The sequence below is a fragment of the Trachypithecus francoisi genome, unplaced genomic scaffold (genome assembly GCF_009764315.1).
Source record: "Trachypithecus francoisi isolate TF-2019V2 unplaced genomic scaffold, Tfra_2.0 Lachesis_group5, whole genome shotgun sequence".
NCBI lineage: Eukaryota > Metazoa > Chordata > Mammalia > Primates > Cercopithecidae > Trachypithecus > Trachypithecus francoisi.
The window spans coordinates 689,394-714,893 of NW_022681470.1; the positions used below are offsets into that span (position 1 = coordinate 689,394).

Consider the following 25,500-nt stretch of genomic DNA (forward strand, 5'->3'; position numbering starts at 1 on the left):
CAGGCGCCGGTGGGTGGTGTCCGCTGGCCTCGGTTCAAGAGCTCAGACGAGCCACACCCGGTGAAAAGCCACCACTCAGGCGCTCCCAGCGTCGGGGGTAAAATTATCGTTATGGGTCCCCCCAACCCCCGCCACACACACACCCAGGAAACTGGGCATTTCTAACTGGAATCCCTCGTCATCTCCTATTTTCACTGTCAGTAGATTTGGAGAATTGCTACATTCCCTCCTTCCTTCCATCTTTTTTTGTTTTTGTTTTTGTTTTTGTTTTTTGAGAGGGTCTCGCTCTGTCGCCCAGGCTGGAGTGCAATGGTAAGATCTCGGCTCACTACAGCCTCCGCCTCCCGGGTCCAAGCGATTCTCCAGCCTCAGCCTCCCGAGTAGCCGGGATTACAGGCGCCCGCCACCATGTCCGGCTAATTTTTGTATTTTCAGTAGACAGGGATTTCACCGTTTTGGTCAGGCTGGTCTTGAACTCGTGACCTCAGGTGATCTGCCCGCCTCGGCCTCCCAGAGTGCTGGGATTACAGGCGTGAGCCACCGCGCCTGGCCTCCATCATTATTATGTAGATTTTGTGCAGACTTCTGAGGTACCAGTGCAATTTTGTTACATGGATACACTGCATAAAGTCTAGGCGTTAGCACAGGCGTCGCTGTAATCGTGTACGTTGTTCTCATTCGGTGATCTCTCATCCCTCGCCCGCCTTCCACCCTCTGAGCCCCTTCCATTGTATACTGAGCCACCCGTGGTCCTCTCATACCATATTCGTTTCTTAAAAACCCTTCCCTCTTTATATGGCATAATCACTTTTTAAGTGTTTTTTTCCAAACTTCATTTTTCTCTCTTGTACTAATTACCTCTAGATAAAGAAATGAGACACCGCCTGACACAGGAAGATGCCCCATAGGTGTGTATAGGTTTACAGCTCAGCCAAAAATAATTCTAAATATTTAAATAAATATCTGGCCTAGTTCAATGGGGGTCCTATAAGGAATACACAAGTGTTATAGGATTGTTGCAAAGCCAATCTTGGAGATGACAAAGCTATAGAGATGCTCATCAGTAGGAATAATTCAAGCTTAGCCTCTCAGTGCTGTACCTGTCAGATGGGGGAGGCTGAGACAGGAGCAAAGTGATTTGACAGAGTATGTTACTTCATCCAATGGGAGACTGAATCAGGATAAAGTACATTAAAGTCTCTAATGTCGTCCAGGAAGTAGACAAGTCTGGGGCAGTGTCTGCATCTGTGCAAAATAACTTTACTATGGTCGAATTTGAAGTGATGGTGGGGTGTGCCTGTTTGTAGCCAGGAGTCTCATACATTGCACCAGTTACTGAAAACACACATGTTAAGGAAAAGAGGTAGGACCTAATTTCTCAAGGAGCCTCAAGATCAACTAGAAGAGGTGGATATGAAATCATGCAAACATAATTACAAACCAGTAACTGCAAGGGAGGTCGCTCACCAGTCCTGCAGGAATATAACAGAGGACTCTGAATGAGACTGCAGGGTGGGGGGCAGACACCTGAGGTCTCTGAGTTAACCTCTGATAGGTGAACACAAGCTGGCCAGCAGGAAGGGGGGCTCCGCAAGGCTGTGCCCCCCAAAGCCATGAAGAGTACAAGGTAAACTTCAGCAGGTGGGAGCAAGACATACCCAGATGACACTGAGAAGCCAGGCAGGCTGGCAAGCTGGGCCAGAGCATGGTGGCAGCAGATAAGGCTGCAGCAAGAGGCGGGGCCAGATGACTCAGGTCCTTGGGGATCCTGTGGGGTTTGTGGGTCTTTATTAGAAGGACAACGTCTTGGGTTGGATCTCTGGTGACAGCCAGAGCAAAGGATTTTGAGGCCTCCTGCCTAAAGGTTAAGTGCATAATTAAAGTGAGTAGATTCTTGGAGAACACACATGGGTTTGTATTAGCAAAACATTAAAGATGTGACGTTAGAGAAAAAAGCTAAAGAGCAGAAAGAAGACTTAGCAAAGAAAAACAGACTCTGGCTCCAAATTAAGGACTGCGGCACCTGCTAAGAAGCTTGAGGCAAGCTGTGCCACATTTCTGCCCTGCATTTCTTCTGAGGTGCAGTGAAGAGGTGTTAGTGTCATTCTTACAAGGCCTTTCAGAGTATTAAATGAGCTAATAGACAGTAGATGCTTAACATAGGTCCTGGCATGTTGCAAATACACACACACACACGTATATATATTGAGACAGGGTCTTGCTCTGCTGCCCAGGCTATAGTGTAGTGCCACAACCTGACTCACTGCAGCCTCTACATTTCAGGCTCAAGTGATCCTCTCACCTCAGCCTCCCAAGTACCTGGGACTACAGGTGCCCGCCACCACGCCCAGCTAATTTTTGTATTTTTTGTAGAGACAGGGTTTTGCCATGTTGCCCAGGCTGGTCTCAAACTCCTGGGTTCAAACAGTCTGCCCACCTTGACCTCCCAAAGTGCCGGGATTACAAGTGTGAGCCACCTCGCCCGGCCATGTAGCAAATATATTTAATTGAAGAAAAGGAAATGAAGTAGCAAAGTGAATGGAAGGATGGTGAGTCAAAAGGTAAGCTACATTAGGAAGAGAGATTTTTTTCTATTTTGTTCACTGCTCTATGTATCCCCAGGACCTTGAAGAGTAACTGGCACAAGTGGACACTCCACAAATGCTAATTGAATAAACAAGTTAATAAGTGAATGAACAGATTTAGCGCAGTTTATCATAGGAGCTAATGAAAGAGGGAAGTTCAAAGATGATTATATTATGTCAAATGTGAAATCCATGTTTTTCTGCATTTTACATATATGATCTTGCTCTGGCTCTCCATAACTCTGGCAGATATTGGAGCATTTTTCTATTTTGCAGGCATAACGAGACACAGTAAAACAATACATTTGCTCAAATGTATGGGCCAATTGATAACCAAGCTCACTTAAATTCAGATTTCCTAGCGCCTGTGATCCTAAGGGAAGGCCTCTGGCTTCTGATGTTGGGGGTCACTGTGGTTTTCAGGAGGGTGTGACGGAGTGGGTGAGCTCACTTCTTCCCCTGCTGGTTCTAGAGTTGCTGAGCTTAAACTGCTTTGTCTCTGACACTGGTTGACTAGGAATGTCATCGGTACCATTGTTCTTAGAAACACACATTTCCCTTACAGCACATCCATGCAGGTAAGTTGTGGACTGGATTATATCTTGATGTCATTGTATTTACAAATGCTACGTGGAGTGCCTCGCCAGGCAGTTTCTGGTTTAATGGGAATAATCTAACTTAAATTTGTATTTTCTCATGAGCTTTCTTTTGGGGTAAATAAAGTGTCTCTTTGTTTATGCCAATATGACCAAATTCCAATGCACCCCACTCCTTAATTTAGAGGCTAACTCCACCCTCTGATTCATTTACAGGTTGCAGAGTTGCAAATCTTTTAGCTAATACCACCTGCAACCATCCTCCTTCTCTAATACTCTTCTCCCGTTGTGTCCTGCCTTCTGTGACATCATTAAAATATGGGATCTGCCATCATCTGAGCATTATTTCTCCCTGCTCTTTTTTGTGATTTATTTGGCCTCATGGCTTTGGGCTCCTGAAGCCATTTCTTCAGGACAGCAATGTTTTCTTCCTTACTTTGAACCCTTTTCATGGAGTTTCTCAGATCTCCATTGCCAAACCCTTTGCCTCAGCTTTGGGGATTCACAATCTCTTAGCTCCATAGCCCTCAAATCAGCCCAATTTGTTACCAAGACACCAGGAGTTCGGTCTAAGTCCTGCTGCTCTCCACACAGAAAGCCAATCACTGAGACCACGATTATTGCCAGAGAAGAATCTTTTAATCAGGTGCTGCAGCAGAGGAGATAGATAGGAGCTCAGTCTCAAACCCATCTCCCTGACTGACTAAAATTAGGGGCTTATGTAGCAGCAGGGAAGAAATATAACACTGTGTGGAGAAAGAGGAACTAGGGAGGGATAAGGAACCAATCATGTTGAATAAGCGGACTGGACTGGCATCTCACTATCTGGTTGAGATGACCTGGGGTGATCTGATGAGTTTCAGTTCTTTCTTACTTTTTGAGAGGGCTGGTGGTCCTTTCCTGAGGAAGGAACTCAGATAAAACAAAAGTAAATTTCAAGCTCTAAGACCAGAAAGGTCAAATTCTGTCACTCTCTCTCTAGAGATTCAAGCGAATATATATATATATAGGGTTCAAGCGATTCTCCTGCCTCAGCCTCCTGAGTAGCTGGGATTACAGGCACATGCCACCACACTTGGCTGATTTTGTGTTTTTAGTAAAGACGGAGTTTCACCATGTTGGCCAGGCTAGTCTCAAACTCCTGACCTCTGGTGATCTATCCGCCTCGGCCTCCCAAAGTGCTGGTATTACAGGTGTGAGCCACTCCGCCCAGCCTCTCCCATTTTCTTTAATTGCAGTAAAATACTCATAACAAAAAAAGTTACTACCTTAACCATTTTTAAGTGTACAATGCAGTGGTACCTAATACACTCATAGTGTTGTACAGCCACCTCCAGAACCCTTGACATCTTCAGTAAAGCTGAAACTCTAAGCCCATTAAACAATAACTTCCCATTTCCTCCTTCCTCCATTCCCTGGCAATCACCATTCCTTCTGTCTCTGTGATTCTGACTACTGTAAATACCTCGTGTAAGTATTTATCTTCCTGTGACTGACTTATTTCATTTAGCGTAATGTCCGCAAGATTCATTCATGTTGCAGCATATTGCAGAATTTTCTCCATTTTTAAGGCTGAATACAATTTCATTGTATGTGTATACCACATTTTGCTTATCCGTTCCACTATAGACACTTGGGTTGCTACTGTATTTTGGTTATTATGAATAATGCAGCTATAAACATGAATGCATGTATATCTCTTCCAGACCCTGTTTTGAATATATCTCCAGAAGTGGAATTGCTGAATCACAAGGTAATTCTATATCTCATTTGAGGAACCTCCATACTGTTTTCCACAGTGGCTGTACTATTTTATATTTATACCAACAGTGCACAAGGGTTCTGATTTCTCCACATCCTCACCAACGCTTGTTATTTTCTGTTTTTTCAATAGTAACCATCCTAATGAGGTGGTAAACCCTGCATTTTTTTGTTTTTCCTTTTTTTCCAGAAACCATATTGAAGTAAAGTTGAACTAAGATTATGTGATGTTCTCTGTGGGCACAGCCTCCATTTTTACCTGGGTAAGGCCTGCTGGAATTCAGTGCACCTCCGTGCTTTTATGGAAGGGATTCAGAGAGCGAGGCTAACGCAGAGACAGCTCTTAGTGACTAGTGAGAGTGAGAGTGAACCGAGTAGTCTTCAGGAGATTGATAAAGAGAAATCAAATCTGGTCCGTGGTTTGTTTTCCATGCACCCGGGATGGAAGCAACATGTGTGCATTTTAATGAAGTTATATTAATATAATAATGGATATTTAAAGAGTGGTTTACACTCTTTTTTTTACATAATTTGACTGATTTGGGGAAAAGAATATATTTTTTTTTCTCTCTGTTTTTTTTTGAGATGGAGTTTTTGCTTTTGTTGCCCAGGCTGGAGTGCAATGGTGGGGTCTCGGCTCACTGTAACCTCTGCCTCCAGGGTTCAAGTGATTCTCCTGCCTCAGCTTCCCGACTAGCTGGGATTACAGGTGCATGCCAGCACACCTGGCTAATTTTTGTATTTTTAGTGGAGACAGGGTTTCTCCATGTTGGCCAGGCTGGTCTCAAACTCCTGATGGTGATCCACCTGCCTCGGCCTCCCAAAGTGGTAGGATTACAGGCATGAGCCACTGCGCCTGGCCTAAGAATGTATTCTTTTAATATTTTATTCCAAAGCCCCTTCAGTCTGAGCCTGCTCAGAATAAGGGCTCAGAATAGAATCTGTAATCAATTAATAATGTGAGGTTTGCAATCTCTCCCTGAAGGAAGTATTATAAACCCCATCTGTGTTTTAGACATGAGAAACCTGAGATTTGAGCAAATGTAATGAGCGAATTCCATCTATCATTCTAGGTCTAGTGTTGGATGATGTTCCTGCCATACTATGCAAACTGGTCACAGGCATCTCTTCACTTGTTCAGCAGACACATTTAGGAGCCAGACACCAAGGATTGGCTAAAGACACAGAGCTAACTATGAAGAGGAGCTTGGAGCTCACATCCTGCTATAGGGAGGAACTGGCACATGGACGAAGTGATAACACAGAGAGAACCCATCTTACCACATACAGGTACAAGGAAGACACCAGAAGGAAGACACCACATGTGAGCATGGGAGGGAGAGGTCTGAGAAAGTTCACAGATAAACTTCTATTTGAATTCAGTCCTTAGGAGGCCTGGGTTTCCCAGCCAGCCTCTGTACTTCTAATGGAATTTGGTCAGAGAAAGCAGCACATGGAGAGTCCAGCTGGGGATGAAAGACTATGGTGTGTCTTTGAACCACCTATGGCTGGATGTGGCTCCCACTCAGGTGGCAATGCAGGGAAAGAGATCATGGCTAATTTTGTATGCTATGCCAAACAGTGTAGTTTTTATTGGTAGGCAATGGATATCAATGACACTCACAATTATCACCACTGGATGTGATGTATAGACCCTACTTTTCTCTTTCCCAGTGGTTGCCAGCATTGACATCCTGTGGATGACTGTGAATTAGAGGCTTTGTCTGTCCAAACGATGCTCTAGGGTGACTGGGGTGGCCGGAATGGGACAGCAAAGTTGTGGGGTTTTCTGATAGCCTTTGGAGGCAGCCTGGATCCAAATGCATTTGCATAGATTGCATTGTTCCAGCTGATAAATGCACAAACACCCATAGAAGGCCTCTCTAGCCGCTTCTCCCAGGAAGGCCCACAAAAGCTAATGAGTTTGAAGTGATCCCTCAACACCCCCTTTCTATCTCTATTCCGTGTTAAATGAGGAGGAAAAAGGCACTGCGGCATTTTCCCAGATATACAGACTTCCGCAATGAGTCTGCAATGAATGGCCTAATATGGATCCAGTGTTTCATATTGTGTTAAATTCGTTTGTGTAAATCCTATTGTGTAAATCAGTTTGATACAAAAAACATGTATTAGCTCTTAATACTTATATGACATGTGCTAAGAATGTCTGTGAATTCAAGAATCTTCCACAAACACACGCCATAGCACAAGAAGACAAAATGCATGAGTTATAAAAGAGTATTTTCTCCTGCATTATATATGACTGAAAGAAAGATAAGAGGCATATATATATTTGATTAATTGATGGCAGGGTAGGAAGAAAAGCAGGAACAAATTTATGATGACATTTGAAGGGAGGTGGTTCCCAATAGTGGAAACAGCAAGAGGGAAGCCCTCCAAATCAATAAAGTTATAAACGTTAACCTCAATTTTGAAAGAAATGAGCACATTGTTCAAAGTATATAAATAAAGAAGGTAATATGATCCAAGTTGGGTCTTTGAAAAGTAAATTTTTAAAAATTATTTTAAAAAATAAAATTTGTCTGAAAAGCAGATCTTCCTAGAAGAATATGCTGATAAGAAGTACCAATCCAAGTGGCTACATCTCCAGCACTCTCCCAGGACCCTTGCAGAATGGTTTTCCTTATCAACTCCTCTCCCGCTGACCTTGTCTACCACTCGGCAGTAGAAGTTCTCTTCACTTCATATATCAGGTCTCTCCCTCATTTGTCCCTCTTACTAGCTCCTGAATTACTTAGCAGAACCAGAAACTTTGCATCATTCCCATAACTAGTATTTACACGTTTCTTTAGATGCCCTTTGAACTAGATTCCACTAATACAATCCCTGCAATTTCCATAACTGTCTTGAAAGCAGTGCATTAAACTGAAATTCAGACAATGAAGTTGAAACAGACCTGCCTTCAAACAACAGTGCTGTAATGCACCCTTCCTCTGACCCTGGTGTGTTATGTAAGTCTCTCTGCCTATGCCTTCTGTGGTGAAAAGGTCCTTTTAGAAGGCTTGTATGGAGCATTAGACATGGAGTGTCTGGAATCTAATACGCACTCAACAAATGCTCATCCAAACCCTTGACTCCCCAGTCAATTAATCCACACGGAAGAAAGAAAAGCAAATGAAAATCTTTGGGGACATATTTTTTGTTTAATTGTCTGCAGGGCTAATTGTTCTGAAGTTTCCTTATTTCCACTGTGTATTTTACCTGGAGATATACAGAAGTGAGGACTTTCCCCCCAGTTAGGTGCCAGGAGGTTTGTGAAGATAACAACAAATTATATGAGAACTTTTAAGATGTGGCTGAGAAGGAATAATTGTTGATTTCTAGATTGGTTATTTACCTTTTGTGGCTGGTTGTTTCAATTAATTCACCAGTTTTATTCAATTATTTGATTCCAAAGAGTGGTTCTAAATTAAAAACAACCATCTTGCCTAAGATTGTCCTTGGACGTTGAGGGCCTAACACTTTCTGGTTACGGTTGTGTACATGGCTGATATCCCAGGTACCCTTTGCCTGGTGCTCTCTCGAGTCTAAGCCTTGATGGTTTTGCAGGCCTGAGCACCGTTTTATCTCCATTTTCTCAGCTGTTGCTGATGAGTACAGAAGTTTTGTTATTTGGCTCACGCCTGTAATCCCAGCACTTTGGGAGGCCAACGCGGGCGGATCACGAGGTTAGGAGTTCAAGACCAGCCTGGCCAACATAGTGAAACCCCATCTCTACTAAAACTACAAAGATAAGCTGGGTGTTGTGGCGGGCGCCTGTAATACCAGCTACTCAGGAGGCTGAGGCAGGAGAATTGCCTGAACCCGGGAGGCGGAGGTTGCAGTGAGCCGAGATTGTGCTGCCACACTCCAGCCTGGGCCACAGAGTGAGACTCCATCTCAAAAAAAAAAAAAAAAAAGAAAGTGGATACATAATTTTTGCTGGCGAGGTCATGCCTGTCTCTGCAAACATGCAGCTCTTACAAGATCTAGATATGTGATAAGATATGAAAAGACCACCCCAAACAATGGACTGTTATACAATCCATAAAGGGTGCTTTATTCATTTTTTTCCCTTTAATTTAACAGGAGGAGAAAAGAGCTATGGTAGGAATTAACTGTAAAAGTAGCTGCAAAATAGCCAAGAGTCAGGCTATATACAATTTGCTGCAAAGAAAACCAAGATACAGGCTGTAAAGTAGTAACCCAGTGGTTCTACCCCATATGTAGGACACAAAGAGTCTGAAAGCAAAACATTAGATACCTAACTCTGAAAGACAGTTCTATGACTATTTAAAAAGATGTGCTTTCTTCTGCACTGTCTTTCCTCCTCCAGCTTTTCTAAAAACTACACATATGAATCATTTTATCTTGAAAAAATGCATATTGGTTAAATCAAACATCAATAAATCATAAATCCCATCAGCCTACCCCATCAGACTATAACGTGGTATGATTCACTGTTGTGTCATAATGCCCGAATGAACTCCACGCACATAGTAGGTATTTGTTGAATAAATGAATCATAAAGAACCAAACAAAATATGTGATTTTTTGTTTTTATACATTTATTTATTCAATGCTTTAATATTTTCTCTTAGACTAAAATATATAAATTTAACTAGAAATATTAATAAATTTGCTCTTCTTACTTAGACTTCTATACAATGGAATAAAAAAAGAAATCCTGCTATATTAGGAATGGGTTGAAAATCTTTTCTTTTTTAGGCCGAGCATGGTGGCTCATGCCTGTAATCCCAGCACTTTGAGAGGCTGAGGCGGGAGGATCACAAGGTCAGGAGTTTGAGACCAGCCTGGCCAATATGGAGAAACCCCGTCTCTACTGAAAATACAAAAAAATTAGCTGGGCATGGTGGCTCATGCCTGTAATCCCAGCTACTCAGGAGGCTGAGGCAGGAGAATTGCTTGAACCCAGGAGGCAGAGGTTGCAGTGAGCCAAGATTGTGCCACTGTATTCCAGCCTAGGTGACAGAGCGAGACTTCATTTCAAAAGAAAATATTTTCTTTTTTAACTTGTTTTCTAAGACTCAAGCTAATAGCCTCTCAGATCAATTTATATATTGCATTTTCTTTGTTAAATTGACAGATTTAAACTTAGAATGAGCTTTGCTACAGATTGCCTTAATTGAATGAATTAATTAATTTACAGTCATAATTTTTTCCATTTAGCCACATCTGTAATTAGGGTATGAAGAGGAAATGCCATTCAGCAAAAAGCACTGGTTATGCTTTCAGTGAGAACGGCTCACTCACTCACTGTCTGCTTGCTGGATTTTAGAGAAATCTCCATTTGTTTGATTCAGATTTTAGTTCAACATTTTTGGGGCCTATCTTAAATTTTAAAAAAACTCTGTTTCAAAAAGAATGTAAGAATTGCATGTGTCTCGAGTATTTTATCAACATCCAAGCCACAGTGGGCAGAGTCGAATCTCAAAAGGGTGATTTGATTGTTTTCTGACTTGATTGTCAAATTATAGAATAACATCTGGGGAATGAGATTCTCAGAAGGGCCAGGTCCCCAAGAAACCCAAGGTTATTGAAAGGAGAAGTTGGCTTTACCCAGTGTCAGACGCCGGCAGAAGATAGCCAAGTTCAGATCTCACAATGAAAGCACAGTATGAATTTGGGTCACAGGAGGGCACGGAGACACTGCCTAGAGCAGGGGCCGTTCGGTGCTCTGGATGCTGGGAAAACAGGTAGGGGGAGTTCATGCAGAGAAGAAGAAAATCAACATGGTGTGTATTTTACCGTCAAATAACATAAATGTTCTTGTTTTGGTTGTGTATGTTGGATTCTAAAAATACATCGACTTCAATAAATTATTTGTCATTATGAAGGCAATTTTAGCCTTTGCGGATTCTCTATGGAAACAGTAAATGATCTTGCCTAAATTATAAAACTGTAATAACTGTTTTGTAATAATAACCAAGAGTTCTCGAGAAGTCAAAGGGCCAGATTGCAACTAAGAACAACAACATTCTTTTTTTTTTTTTCTTTTTTTTGAGACAGAGTCTTGTTCTGTTGCCCAGGCTGAAGTGCAATGGCATGATCTTGGCTCACTGCAACCTCTGCCTCCTGGGTTCAAGTGATTCTCCTGCCCCAGCCTCCCAAATTGCTGGGATTACAGGCATCCACCACCATGCCTGGCTAATTTTTGTATTTTTAGTACAGACGGGGTTTCACCATGTTGGCCAGGATGGTCTCAAACTCCTGACCTCAGGTGATTCACCCTCTTCGGCCTCCCAAAGGGCTGAGATTACAGGCATGAGCCACTACCCCCAACAACAACAACATTCATGATTATTCTTATTTCAAAGAAAGCTACAAAGTTAAATCTGAGGTTACCCTTGTTGCCCTAGTGTTAAAGCCAAGCCAGTCTTTTGGGAGGCAGATTTTTTTTTTCCAGCTCAATGTAATTAAAGTAATTCTAGCACTTGGAAATAGCCAGTATTTAAATAATCAGGCCCAGAGCACCTGTAATCCCAGTACTTTGGGAGGCCAAGGCAGGAGGATCACTTGAGCCAGGAGTTAAGGGCCAGCCTGGGCAATATAGCATGACCTCTACCTCTACCAAAAAAAAAAAAAAAATATATATATATATATAATTAACCAGGCATGGTGGCACACACCTGTGGTCCTAACCACTCTAGCAGGAGGACACTTGAGCCTAGAAGTTTGAGATTATAGTGAGCTATGATTGTGCCACTGCCTTCCAGCTGGGGCAACCAAGCAAGGCTTTATCTCTTCAAAAAAAAAAAAAAATCAGTATTTCAAAAGGTGGTGAGTGCTTCATTACTGAAAGTATTTAACCATGAAGCAGTGATTACACAACAGCTCAGTTTCCTTGTGCATTTGGATATGAATTGTGGGAGGTACTTTAGAAAACTAGGAACTGAGAGGGCGGAGCAAGATGGCCGAATAGGAGCAGCTCCAGTCTCCAACTCCCAGCGCGAGCGACACAGAAGACCGGTGATTTCTGCGTTTTCAACTGAGGTACTGGGGTCATCTCGCTAGGGAGTGCCGGACAATCGGTGCGGGTCAGCTGCTGCAGCCTGACCAGCGTGAGCTGAAGCAGGCGAGGCATCGCCTCACCTGGAAGCGCAAGGGGGAAGGGAATCCCTTTTCCTAGCCAGGGGAACTGAGACACACACCTGGAAAATCGGATAACTCCCCCCCAATACTGCGCTTTAAGGAAACAGGCACACCAGGAGAATATATCCCACACCTGGCCGGGAGGGTCCCACGCCCACGGAGCCTCCCTCACTGCTACACAGCCGTCTGCGGCGATCTATCCTCAAGGCAGCAGCGAGGCTGGGGGAGGGGCGCCCGCATTGCTGAGGCTTAAGTAGGTAAACAAAGCCGCTGGGAAGCTCGAACTGGGTGGAGCTCACAGCAGCTCAAGGAAGCCTGCCTGTCTCTGTAGACTCTACCTCTGTGGGACAGCGCACAGCTGCAGTCCATTAGGGGAAGAGCGGGGCGGTGCAGACGGGAACGACTCTGTCTGACAGCTTTGGGGAGAGCCGTGGATCTCCTAACGCGGAGGTTGAGATCCGAGAACGGACAGACTGCCTGCTCAGGTGGTCCCTGACCCCTGAGTAGCCTAGCTGGGAGACATCCCCCACTAGGGGCAGTCTGACACCCCACACCTCACAGGGTGGAGTCACCCCTGAGAGGAAACTTCCAAAGAAAGAATCAGACAGGTACACTCGCTGTTCAGCAATATTCTATCTTCGGCAACCTCTGCTGCTGATACCCAGGCAAACAGGGTCTGGAGTGGACCTCAAGCAATCTCCAACAGACCAACAGACAGTCCTTCTGACTGTCAGAGGAAAACTATCAAACAGGAAGGACACCTATACCAAAACCCCATCAGTACGTCACCATCATCAAAGTCCAGAGACAGATAAAACCACAAAGATGGGGAAGAAGCAGGGCAGAAAAGCTGGAAATTCAAAAATAAGAGCGCATCTCCCCCTGCAAAGGAGCGCAGCCCATCGCCAGCAACGGATCAAAGCTGGTCAGAGAATGACTTTGACGAGATGAGAGAAGAAGGCTTCAGTCCATCAAACCTCTCAGAGCTAAAGGAGGAATTACGTACCCAGCGCAAAGAAACTAAAAATCTTGAAAAAAAAGTGGAAGAATTGACAGCTAGATTAATTAATGCAGAGAAGATCATAAACGAAATGACAGAGATGAAAACCATGACACGAAAATACGTGACAAATGCACAAGCTTCAGTAACCGACTCGATCAACTGGAAGAAAGAGTATCAGCGATTGAGGATCAAATGAATGAAATGAAGCGAGAAGAGAAACCAAAAGAAAAAAGAAGAAAAAGAAATGAACAAAGCCTGCAAGAAGTATGGGATTATGTAAAAAGACCAAATCTACGTCTGATTGGGGTGCCTGAAAGTGAGGGGAAAATGGAACCAAGTTGGAAAACACTCTTCAGGATATCATCCAGGAGAACTTCCCCACCTAGTAGGGCAGGCCAACATTCAAATTCAGGAAATACAGAGAACGCCACAAAGATACTCCTCCAGAAGAGCAACTCCAAGACACATAATTGCCAGATTCACCAAAGTTGAAATGAAGGAAAAAATCTTAAGGCAGCCAGAGAGAAAGGTCGGTTTACCCACAAAGGGAAGCCCATCAGAATAACAGCAGACCTCTCGGCAGAAACTCTACAAGCCAGAAGAGAGTGGGGGCCAATATTCAACGTTCTTAAAGAAAAGAATTTTCAACCGAGAATTTCATATCCAGCCAAACTAAGCTTCATCAGTGAAGGAGAAATAAAATCCTTTACAGATAAGCAAATGCTTAGAGATTTTGTCACCACCAGGCCTGCCTTACAAGAGACCCTGAAGGAAGCCCTAAACATGGAAAGGAACAAGCGGTACCAGCCATTGCAAAAACATGCCAAATGTAAAGACCATCGAGGCTAGGAAGAAACTGCATCAACTAACGAGCAAAATAACCAGTTAATATCATAATGACAGATCAAGTTCACACATAACATATTAACCTTAAATGTCAATGGACTAAATGCTCCAATTAAAAGACACAGACTGGCAAACTGGATCAAGAGTCAAGACCCATCAGTCTGCTGTATTCAGGAGACCCATCTCACATGCAGAGACATACATAGGCTCAAAATAAAGGGATGGAGGAAGATCTACCAAGCAAATGGAGAACAAAAAAAGCAGGGGTTGCAATCCTAGTCTCTGATAAAACAGACTTTAAACCATCAAAGATCAAAAGAGACAAAGAAGGCCATTACATCATGGTAAAGGGATCAATTCAACAGGAAGAGCTAACTCTCCTAAATATCTATGCACCCAATACAGGAGCACCAGATTCATAAAGCAAGTCCTTAGAGACCTACAAAGAGACTTAGACTCCCATACAATAACATGGGAGACTTCAACACTCCACTGTCAACATTAGACAGATCAACGAGACAGAAAGTTAGCAAGGATATCCAGGAATTGAACTCATCTCTGCACCAAGCGGACCTAATAGACATCTATAGAACTCTCCACCCCAAATCAACAGAATATACATTCTTCTCAGCACCACATCGCACTTATTCCAAAATTGACCACATAATTGGAAGTAAAGCACTCCTCAGCAAATGTACAAGAACAGAAATTATAACAAACTGTCTCTCAGACCACAGTGCAATCAAACTAGAACTCAGGACTAAGAAACTCAATCAAAACCGCTCAACTACATGGAAACTGAACAACCTGCTCCTGAATGACTACTGGGTACATAACGAAATGAAGCAGAATAAAGATGTTCTTTGAAACCAATGAGAAAAAGATACAACATACCAGAATCTCTGGGACACATTTAAAGCAGTGTGTAGAGGGAATTTATAGCACTAAATGCCCACAAGAGAAGCAGGAGAGATCTAAAATTGACACTCTAACATCACAATTAAAAGAACTAGAGAGGCAAGAGCAAACACATTCAAAAGCTAGCAGAAGGCAAGAAATAACTAAGATCAGAGCAGACTGAAGGAGATAGAGACACAAAAAACCCTCCAAAAATCAATGAATCCAGAGTGGTTTTTTGAAAAGATCAACAAAATTGACAGACCGCTAGCTAGACTAATAAAGAAGAAAAGAGAGAGGAATCAAATAGACGCAATAAAAATGATAAAGGGGATATCACCACCGACCCCACAGAAATACAAACAACCATCAGAGAATACTATAAATGCCTCTACGCAAATCAACTAGAAAATCTAGAAGAATGGATAATTTCCTGGACACTTACACTCTCCCAAGACTAAACCAGGAAGAAGTTGAATCCCTGAATAGACCAATAGCAGGCTCTGAAATTGAGGCAACAATTAATAGCCTACCCACCAAAAAAAGTCCAGGACCAGATGGATTCACAGCTGAATTCTACCAGAGGTACAAGGAGGAGCTGGTACCATTCCTTCTGAAACTATTCAATCAATAGAAAAAGAGGGAATCCTCCCTAACTCTTTTTATGAGGCCAACATCATCCTGATACCAAAGCCTGGCAGAGACACAACAAAAAAAGAGAATTTTAGACCAATATCCCTGATGAACATCGATGCAAAAATCCTCAATAAAATACTGGCAAACCGGATTCAGCAGCACATCAAAAAGCTTATCCACCATGATCAAGTGGGCTTCATCCCTGTGATGCAAGGCTGGTTCAACATTCGCAAATCAATAAACGTAATCCAGCATATAAACAGAACCAAAGACAAGAACCACATGATTATCTCAATAGATGCAGAAAAGGCTTTTGACAAAATTCAACAGCCCTTTATGCTAAAAACGCTCAATAAATTTGTATTGATGGAACGTACCTCAAAATAATAAGAGCTATTTATGACAAACCCACAGCTAATATCATACTGAATGGGCAAAAACTGGAAAAATTCCCTTTGAAAACTGGCACAAGACAGGGATGCCCTCTCTCACCACTCCTATTCAACATAGTGTTGGAAGTTCTGGCTAGGGCAATCAGGCAAGAGAAGAAATCAAGGGTATCCAGTTAGGAAAAGAAGAAGTCAAATTGTCCCTGTTTGCAGATGACATGATTGTATATTTAGAAAACCCCTTGTCTCAGCCCAAAATCTCCTTAAGCTGATAAGCAACTTCAGCAAAGTCTCAGGATACAAAATTAATGTGCAAAAATCACAAGCATTCTTATACACCAGTAACAGACCAGAGAGCCAAATCAGGAATGAACTTCCATTCACAATTGCTTCAAAGAGAATAAAATACCTAGGAATCCAGCTTACAAGGGATGTAAGGACCTCTTCAAGGAGAACTACAAACCACTGCTCAGTGAAATCAAAGAGGACACAAACAAATGGAAGAACATACCATGCTCATGGATAGGAAGAATCAATATCGTGAAAATGGCCATACTGCCCAAGGTGATTTATAGATTCAATGCCATCCCCATCAAGCTACCAATGACTTTCTTCACAGAATTGGAAAAAACTGCTTTAAAGTTCATATGGAACCAAAAAAGAGCCCGCATTGCCAAGACAATCCTAAGTCAAAAGGACAAAGCTGGAGGCGTCACGCTACCTGACTTCAAACTATACTACAAGGCTACAGTAACCAAAACAGCATGGTACTGGTACCACAACAGAGATATAGACCAATGGAACAGAACAGAGTCCTCAGAAATAATACCACACATCTACAGCCATCTGATCTTTGACAAACCTGAGAAACAAGAATGGGGAAAGGATTCCCTATTTAATAAATGGTGCTGGGAAAATTGGCTAGCCATAAGTAGAAAGCTGAAACTGGATCCTTTCCTTACCCCTTATACGAAGATTAATTCAAGATGGATTAGAGACTTAAATGTTAGACCTAATACCATAAAAACCCTAGAAGAAAACTAGGTAGTACCATTCAGGACATAGGCATGGGCAGGACTTCATGTCTAAAACACCAAAGCAACGGCAGCAAAAGCAAAAATTGACACATGGGATCTAATTAAACTAAAGAGCTTTTGCACAGCTAAAGAAACTACCATCAGAGTGAACAGGCAACCTACAGAATGGGAAAAAATTTTTGCAACCTACTCATCTGACAAAGGGCTAATATCCAGACTACCAAGAACTCAAACAAATATACAAGAAAAAACAAACAACCCCATCAAAAAGTGGGAAAGGATATGAACAGACATTTCTCAAAAGAAGACATCCATACAGCCAACAGACACATGAAAAAATGCTCATCATCACTGGCCATCAGAGAAATGCAAATCAAAACCACAATGAGATACCATCTCACACCAGTTAGAATGGCAATCATTAAGAAGTCAGAAACAACAGGTGTTGGAGAGGATGTGGAGAATAGAGGAACACTTTTACACTGTTGGTGGATTGTAACTAGTTCAACCATTATGGAAAACAGTATGGCGATTCCTCAAGGATCTAGAACTAGATGTACCATATGACCCAGCCATCCCACTACTGGTATATACCCAAAGGATTATAAATTACTCTACTACAAAGATACATGCACACGTATGTTTATGCGGCACTATTCACAATAGCAAAGACTTGGAATCAACCCAAATGTCCATCTGTGACAGACTGGATTAAGAAAATGTGGCACATATACACCATGGAATACTATGCAGCCATCAAAAAGGATGAGTTTGCGTCCTTTGTAGGGACATGGATGCAGCTGGAAACCATCATTCTTAGCAAACTATCACAAGAACGAAAACCAACACCGCATGTTCTCACTCATAGGTGGAACTGAACAATGAGATCCCTTGGACTCGGGAAGGGGAACATCACACACTGGGGCCTATCATGGGGAGGGGGAGGAGGGAGGGATTGCATTGGGAGTTATACATGATATAAACGCATGCACATGACCCTGTACCCTAGAACTTAAGTATAATAAAAAAAAAAAAAAAAAAAAAAAGAAACTAGGAACTGAGCCCATTGTCCTGTAAACTTAGTCTATTGTATAAAGGGCTGTTTTGTTTTCACTGTGGTCTCCCTAAGGAGACCCTCATTGCTCTCCATGTTTACCTTATTTTTCTGTGGACATTCATTTAAATTGACTACCATGATCATATTCTCATAAAATACTAAGTGAAAGCCAAGGCAAAAAGGAACCATTTTCCAAGATAGCATTGTTGTTTTACTAAGAGTATTTATTATTATTGTTTGAAATGGAGTCTTGCTCTATCACCCAGGCTGGAGTGCAGTGGTGTGATCTGGGCCCACTGCAAACTCCACCTCCCATGTTCAAGTGATTCTCCTGCCTCAGCCTCCTGAGTAGCTGGGACTACAGGTGCCCCCTACCACACCAGACTAAATTTGGTATTTTTAGTAGAGATGGGCTTTCGCCATTTTGACCAGGCTGGTCTTGAACTCCTGACCTCAAGTGATCCACCTGCCTTGGCCTCCCAAAGTGCTGGGGTTACAGGCATGAGCCACCGTGCCTGGCTGAATAAATAATGTATGTGAATAAATCAATCTATATGAATAAATCAATCTATGTGGATCAAATAAACAATTTCTCACATCTCTTAATTTTCCTTCAGTGTTTTCAAGCCGGAACTGCTGGAATATTTTGCCTCAAACCACATATACTTAAAACTTTTATCTTGACTCTGTTATACATTCTGAGAATGGCAGAAGAGTATTTAGATCAGGCCTAAAGAAGAAGGTGTTATCTGAGCAGACTGGAAGGACATGAGAAATGAGCCATACAAAGCTGTTCAAGGACAACATTGCAGGGAACTAAACATGCTAAGGAGAAAACGAGGCAGTTTCAGGTAACTTGAAGAATACTAAGGAGGCGGAAGCGCTGGTGCGGAACGGACCAAAAAATAGAGTAAGAGTTTGGTGAGGCTGTGGGAGGAGAGAACAAGCAGGGCTGGGTAACCTGTCAAGGCTTTGTTTTTTGTTTGTTTGTTGTTTGTTTGTTTCTTAAGCTTTATTGAAGAAATCAAGTACTATATAGTTCAATATATATGACACATTCAGTACTATACTCTTTGTAGCACGTGCAATAATGTTAAGATATCGTTTTCTCTTGATATAATTATTTCCTAGCTACATGAAAATAATATTCCCAGTAACTTTGGCCAAGGATGAGAGGAGAACGTAGAACACAGCAGAAATAGTGAACTACAACAGACATGAAGAACAGAAACAGCAAGTCAACAGAACGTGATTCTGATGAAGTGGAAACTGCAGAGGTGAATATGTGGATTGTCCGGCCACAATGTTTTCTTCCTTTTCAGGAACAATTCACAGTACATCTCTGTTCCCTGTGAAAACTCTCCCGTGTTTTAAAATGTTCTCTTTGATGGCTTTCTTGAGTGGGGCAGGCTGGACGTGGAGGTGCTTTAAGGAAGTGATTGCAACAATCTAGATGAGAGATAGTGGTGCCTTTTCCGGGGGGCAAGCGATGGTGGTCGTGAAGGGTGATCAGATCAGTTCTGGATACATTTTCAGGTGAGCTAGTCAATCTTGCTGAAAAACTGGACATTGAGTTTGAAAGGAACAAGAGTCAAATTCAGAGTTTCTGGTCTGAGCAAGTGGGACGATGGAGACGGGAAGGCTGCACTGGGGCAGGCTGGGGTAGTCAGGAGTGCTGGTCAGCTAAGTTAGGTCTGTTACATTGCAAATGCTGACAAGACATGAGTGAGCATTTCACATACGGCAGTTGTTTACAGGAGGCTTGTGTTCAAGCTCGAGACATAAATTTGAGGGCTGAGAGCAAAGTGACAGTATTCAAGTCAAGAGACTGCCTGAAACTGTGAAAGAAATGAAGGTAGATTGAGAGACATGAAGCCCTGTACAAGTGTGAAAAACCAGGGCTGTCGCTAATCTAAGAGAGTATGTAGTTGTGGATATTAAGTGACCAGTGGATCCAGGAAGAGGGAGGGATCAACAGTGCGATGATGCCACAGATGAAGAGGATTGGGAATGCGATGGGTGGCTGCAGGGCAATGCCCTTCTGGGGCAGTGGCAAGAGAAACATCCAGATCATAGTGCATTCCAGTGAGCAAGGAGGCAGAGGACAAGGAGCAGCGGGGAGGGGCAGTGCCCTCCAGAAGGGAAAGGGAGCAGAAAAGTGCAGGTGGTATTCGGAGAACAGCAAAGCCTCTAGACCTATTCTTCTCTGTTTTGTCTTTTTATTTATTTTTTATTTTTTATTTTTATTTATTTTTTTATTATACTTTAAGTTCTAGGGTACATGTGCATAACGTACAGGTTTGTTACATATGTATACTTGTGCCATGTTGGTGTGCTGCACCCATCAACTCGTCAGCACCCATCAATTCGTCATTTATATCAGGTATAACTCCCAATGCAATCCCTCCCCTCTCCCCCTTCCCCGTGAGAGGCCCCGGTGTGTGATGTTCCCCTTTCCGAGTCCAAGTGATCTCATTGTTCAGTTCCCACCTATGAGTGAGAACTTGCGGTGTTTGGTTTTCTGTTCTTGTGATAGTTTGCTAAGAATGATGGTTTCCAGCTGCATCCATGTCCCTACAAAGGACGCAAACTCATCCTTTTTTATGGCTGCATAGTATTCCATGGTGTATATGTGCCACATTTTCTTAAAAACCAAACACCGCATGTTCTCACTCATAGGTGGGAACTGAACAATGAGGTCACTTGGACTCGGGAAGGGGAACATCACACATCTGGGCCTATCATGGGGAGGGGGAAGGGGGAGGGATTGCACTGGGAGTTATACATGATATAAATGACGAATTGATGGGTGCTGACGAGTTGATGGGTGTAGCACACCAACATGGCACAAATATACATATGTAACAAACCTGCACGTTATGCACATGTACCCTAGAACTTAAAGTATATAAAAATAAATAAATAAATAAAGATAAGGGGGTTGGGGAAACCAAGGTTCTCACGGTGTAGATGAAGTCTCATATGTTGCCAGCCTGAGAAGCAGCAGATGGCAGAAATGTTCTATTGAGACTTTTAAAAGCTGCTAGACTTTCAGCTCATCTCTTGAGGATCAGACAAAGGCCTGGAGAGGGAAAGGGGTTCTCTGCAGAATGTAGATTTCCCCCACAAGAGACAGCTTTGCAGGGCCATTTTAAATATGACAAATACATATATGTTGTGGTAAAATATTTCCATTTCTTTCAGGGTCGGCTGTCTGTCATGATGCTATACTAGAGTCAGGTTCAAATCCGGTACGTTATTGCTACAGAGTCTGTTGCATCAGCCTTAAAATCTCTTTTTTGATGTTATTGCTGCTCAGTTGTGCCTGAATTCTGGAGAAAGGAGAGTGTGATGAGGTTTGTCCAACCCCCTCTTCCCATCATGGCCTGAACCAGATTTTTTAGGTTTCTTTGAAATCCCCTTGGCTGAAAGGAGGAGTCTGCTCGGTCAGTTGTGGGGTTTAGAATTTTATTGTTGGTGTATAAGGGAAATATACAATGATTGCTCTCCAGCAGTAAGGGCACACCGAGTTTGTTGGTTGTACATTTTACAGAGGTTCTATTCTGTGCTATGTCTCACTCCCTCAACTTCACAGAAGCTCCTGTATGGCAGGTGGATGTTTACTTTATCCAGAACTATAGATAGGGAGTGAAATGAAAGAAAAGGTATACACGAGGATGCAATGATAGTGGTTGGGCATGAGTGGATGTTTACTTTATCCAGATCTATAGATAGGGAATAAAATGAAAGAAAAGGTGTACATGAGGATTCAATGACAGTGGTTGGGCATGAGTATGGTGTCGGGTAAGGCAAGAAAGGACACCAGTGGAGTGAGACAGATTAGTTCAGCACAGGCCTTCACACACACACACACACACACACACACACAGCAGGGACCAATAAATATTGTTTGAGGGTAGAATATATACACTTTCCCAAGATGGTGTAGGAGACGTGCTGTGTCTGGCTTCTTTTTCAGACAAAGCCCACGTATGAGAAGGGAAAGGCATTTGCTTCCATATGTGCAAGATTTTTTTTTTTTTTTTTTTTTTTTGAGATGGAGTCTCGCCCTATCGCCCAGGCTGGAGTGCAGTGTCATGATCTTGGCTCACTGCAACGTCCATCTCCCAGGTTCAAATGATTCTCCTGCCCTGGCCTCCCAAGTAGCTGGGATTACAGGCACGTGCCACTACGCCCACCTAATTTTTGTATTTTTAGTAGAGACAGGGTTTCACTATGTTGGTTAGGCTTGTCTCGAACTCTTGACCGCATGATACACCCGCCTCAGCCTTCCAAAGTGCTGGAATTACAGGTGTAAGCCACTGCGCCCAGCCGTGCAGGAATTTTTTTTTTAAGTTTTGTTGTTATTGTCAGTTTTTTGAGTTTTTGTCCAGCTTTATTGAGGTGTAGTCGATAAATATTATTGTATACTATATATTTAAAGTGTACAACCTTGTTCTGATAGAAGTATTCATTGTGAAATAATCATCACAGTCAATCCAAGTAACATATTCATCACCTCAATTTTTCTTTTTTGTATGGTGAGAACACTGAAGATCTACTAATCAGAGTCCTCTTTTGCCTGTCTTTGGATAGGAGACTTCAAGATTTCAGAGAACTCAGATAAATGAAACTTGCTGAGTCTCCTTACAAGATCTAACATTCACATTCAGCTTAAGATTTCAAAATGTGTTCTTAGAAAAGAGATGCGGAATTATGCATTTATCCTTCTAAAAAGCTGTGTATACAGCTCTAAACTATTTAAAAATTAATCTCTGAAGTGCCAAACATCAATAGTGACACATTTGCGCCTTGCATCCTGTGCTTTTCCAAAATGTTTTTCATCCCCCACAGGCAATGGAGCCCCAAAATACCTCCACTGTGACTAACTTTCAGCTGTTAGGATTCCAGAACCTTCTTGAATGGCAGACCCTGCTCTTTGTCATTTTCCTGCTCATCTACTGCCTGACCATTACAGGGAATGTCGTCATCATTACTGTGGTGAGCCAGGACCAGCGACTGCACTCCCCTATGTACATGTTCCTCCAGCATCTCTCCTTTCTGGAGGTCTGGTACACATCTACCACTGTGCCCCTTCTCCTAGCCAACCTGCTGTCCTGGGGCCAAGCCATCTCCTTCTCCACCTGCATGGCACAGCTCTACTTCTTTGTGTTCCTTGGCGCTACCGAGTGCTTTCTCCTGGCCATAATGGCCTATGACCATTACCTGGCCATCTGCAGCCCGCTCCGCTACCCTTTCCTTATGCATCGTGAGCTCTGCACCAGGTTGGTGGCGTTCTCCTGGTGGACAGGAATCGGCACAGGCTTTCTGCCTTCCCTGATGATTTCCAGGTTGGACTTCTGTGGGCCCAATGAGATTAACCATTTCTTCTGTGACCTCCCCCCACTCATGCAGCTCTCCTGTTCCAGTGTTTATATCACCGAGGTGACCATCTTCATCCTGTCAATTGCCGTGCTGTGCATTTGTTTTTTTCTGACACTGGGGTCCTATGTTTTCATCGTGTCCTCCGTATTGAGAATCCCTTCCACCTCTGGCCGGAGAAAGACATTTTCCACATGTGGCTCCCACCTGGCTGTTGTCACTATCTACTACGGGACCATGATCTCCATGTATGTGCACCCCAGTCCCCACCTGTTGCCTGAAGTCAACAAGATCATTTCTGTCTTCTACACTGTGGTCACACCACTGCTGAACCCAGTTATCTATAGCTTGAGGAACAAAAACTTCAAAGAAGCTGTTAGAAAGCTCATGAGAAGGAAATGTGGTATCTATGGAGTACGAGCAAAAGGAAGTTCCTTTATTAGATGAGGAAAATTGCACAGAACATGCAGTGGATTAAATTCGGGGTTAAGTGAATGGTAGAGTCAGACCTTTAAACCTGAAGCTCCTTGTCAGAACTGCATTGAATTCTGTAAGCCACAAAACAACAGCTTTTTGAGGGTTCCTCGCCAGCAACTGGTCAGAAGATAAATTGCCTCCACCAAACCTTTTTGAGGTCAGTTTTGTCCTAGACACTTTCTAACATCTTGTTAGGAAAATCTGATTGAATTCCAGTGGATGGTGATTACACACACATTACTTTCACATTCTACAATAAGATTTCTCTTTTGTTTATATAACCTTATATACAGAAAGACCTGCATCTTTTAAGTACTATTAGTAGACTGGCCTTGTGGACCTAAAACCTGGTGGGTGCCATTGGTGCTTATTAAATAGTAGTAGAAAGAATAAATCACACACAAAAAACAGACATTTAAAATGTTTGTTGACCTACATTGTCTTCTAATGACAAGAAAAAAGTAAGGATTTTTGAAGTACCAAATATTCATCTACAAGACCTTAGATGTTTTAGTGTTTTTTTGTTTAATGAAATTGTGGGAAGGAAGGAAGGGAGGGGAAGATCCTCAGTATTCTGTGCTACTGTGAGTCCTGAGAGTCAGAGGCTGTCACTAAAATGCTTAAATCACTTTTTTTTTCTTGAGATAGAGTCTCACTCTGTCGCCCAGGCTGGAGTGCAATGGTGCTATTTCTGCTCACTGCAACCTCCGCCTCCCAGGTTCAAGTGATTCTCCTGCCTCAGCCTCCTGAGTAGCTGGGAATACAGGCATGCACCACCACACCCAGCTAATTTCTGTATTTTTAGTAGAGATGGGGTTTCACCCTGTTGGTCAGGCAGGTCTTGAACTCCTGACCTCATGATCCATCCGCCTCTGCCTCCCAAAGTGGTGGGATTACAGGGGTGAGCCTCTGTGCCCAGCCTCTTAAATCACTTTTACATTTTATTTTATTCAGCCAGTGTAGAAGATCTCTACAAAGCCTGCCCACTGTTCGATTCATTAATTCTACAAATATTTTTAATCTCATGATTCATGCCATGTCCTGTGCCACAGTCTGAATTTCCTGGAAACACAATGACATGGAAAGGACCAAGCCAGCCATGGTGGCTTTCTCTTTCATACTTCTTTAGAACATTAAGTGGCAATCAAAGAGTCCTAAAACTGGGTTACATAGCAGTAATAAAATTAGAGTGACACTTAATTTTGTAGCAGCAGGATTGGAATTCTTGCTGTTGGGGTTGGCGGTAGCAAACTCAACTATGGGTGGCTTCTGCTTCATGCTTAGATGGTGTGTTGGGACATTTCCTGTTTAGAACTTTCTATTTTAACACTTCCTGACTGGAGCTGTTTAAAATAGCAACAAACCCCTCTGATTTTTATAATTTGTTCACGTTTCTACTTTTTAGACTGTGGCTTTCCTGTAGACAGAAATTGTATTTTATGTGTCCTTTTCTTCAGCAGCTGTGTGCCTGGCACCTAGTTGAATTGTCAAGTTTGTTGAATATGTAAAGTAAAATTATACCAGAAATACACTATTAATCATTTTACTCAGAAAATATATAACTAAGTAAGATATATGATTCCTTTGACTCATTTATTCAACAAACATTTATTAACTGACTACATACTAAGTGCTATGAGCTAGGAATATGGCAGTAAACAAATCTCACCTTGTCTCAAACTTCAGCGGATCCAGGAGTCTCTAGAAGTTTAATTCTTGCT

The 25,500-nt window shown here is 42.5% G+C and overlaps 1 protein-coding gene and 1 long non-coding RNA gene across 3 annotated transcripts; both read left to right on the top strand.

Annotated features, from left to right (window-relative positions):
- The first annotated feature begins 1,802 nt into the window (after positions 1-1,802).
- On the top strand, positions 1,803-8,673 carry LOC117074957. Of its 2 annotated transcripts, XR_004433791.1 has the most exons (5): positions 1,803-1,882; positions 4,888-4,934; positions 6,016-6,232; positions 7,497-7,656; positions 7,756-8,673. It is a non-coding gene; the product is annotated as an uncharacterized LOC117074957 (long non-coding RNA). The 2 variants fall into 2 exon arrangements; XR_004433790.1 differs by having other exon boundaries at positions 7,497-8,673.
- Positions 8,674-22,735: 14,062 nt separating this feature from the next.
- On the top strand, positions 22,736-24,020 carry LOC117075797 (olfactory receptor 11L1). Its single transcript, XM_033198503.1, is given in 2 exon segments — positions 22,736-23,705; positions 23,708-24,020. Coding segments are annotated over 2 exon segments (966 nt in total). The 5' UTR covers positions 22,736-22,777; the 3' UTR covers positions 23,746-24,020.
- The last annotated feature ends 1,480 nt before the right edge of the window (positions 24,021-25,500 follow it).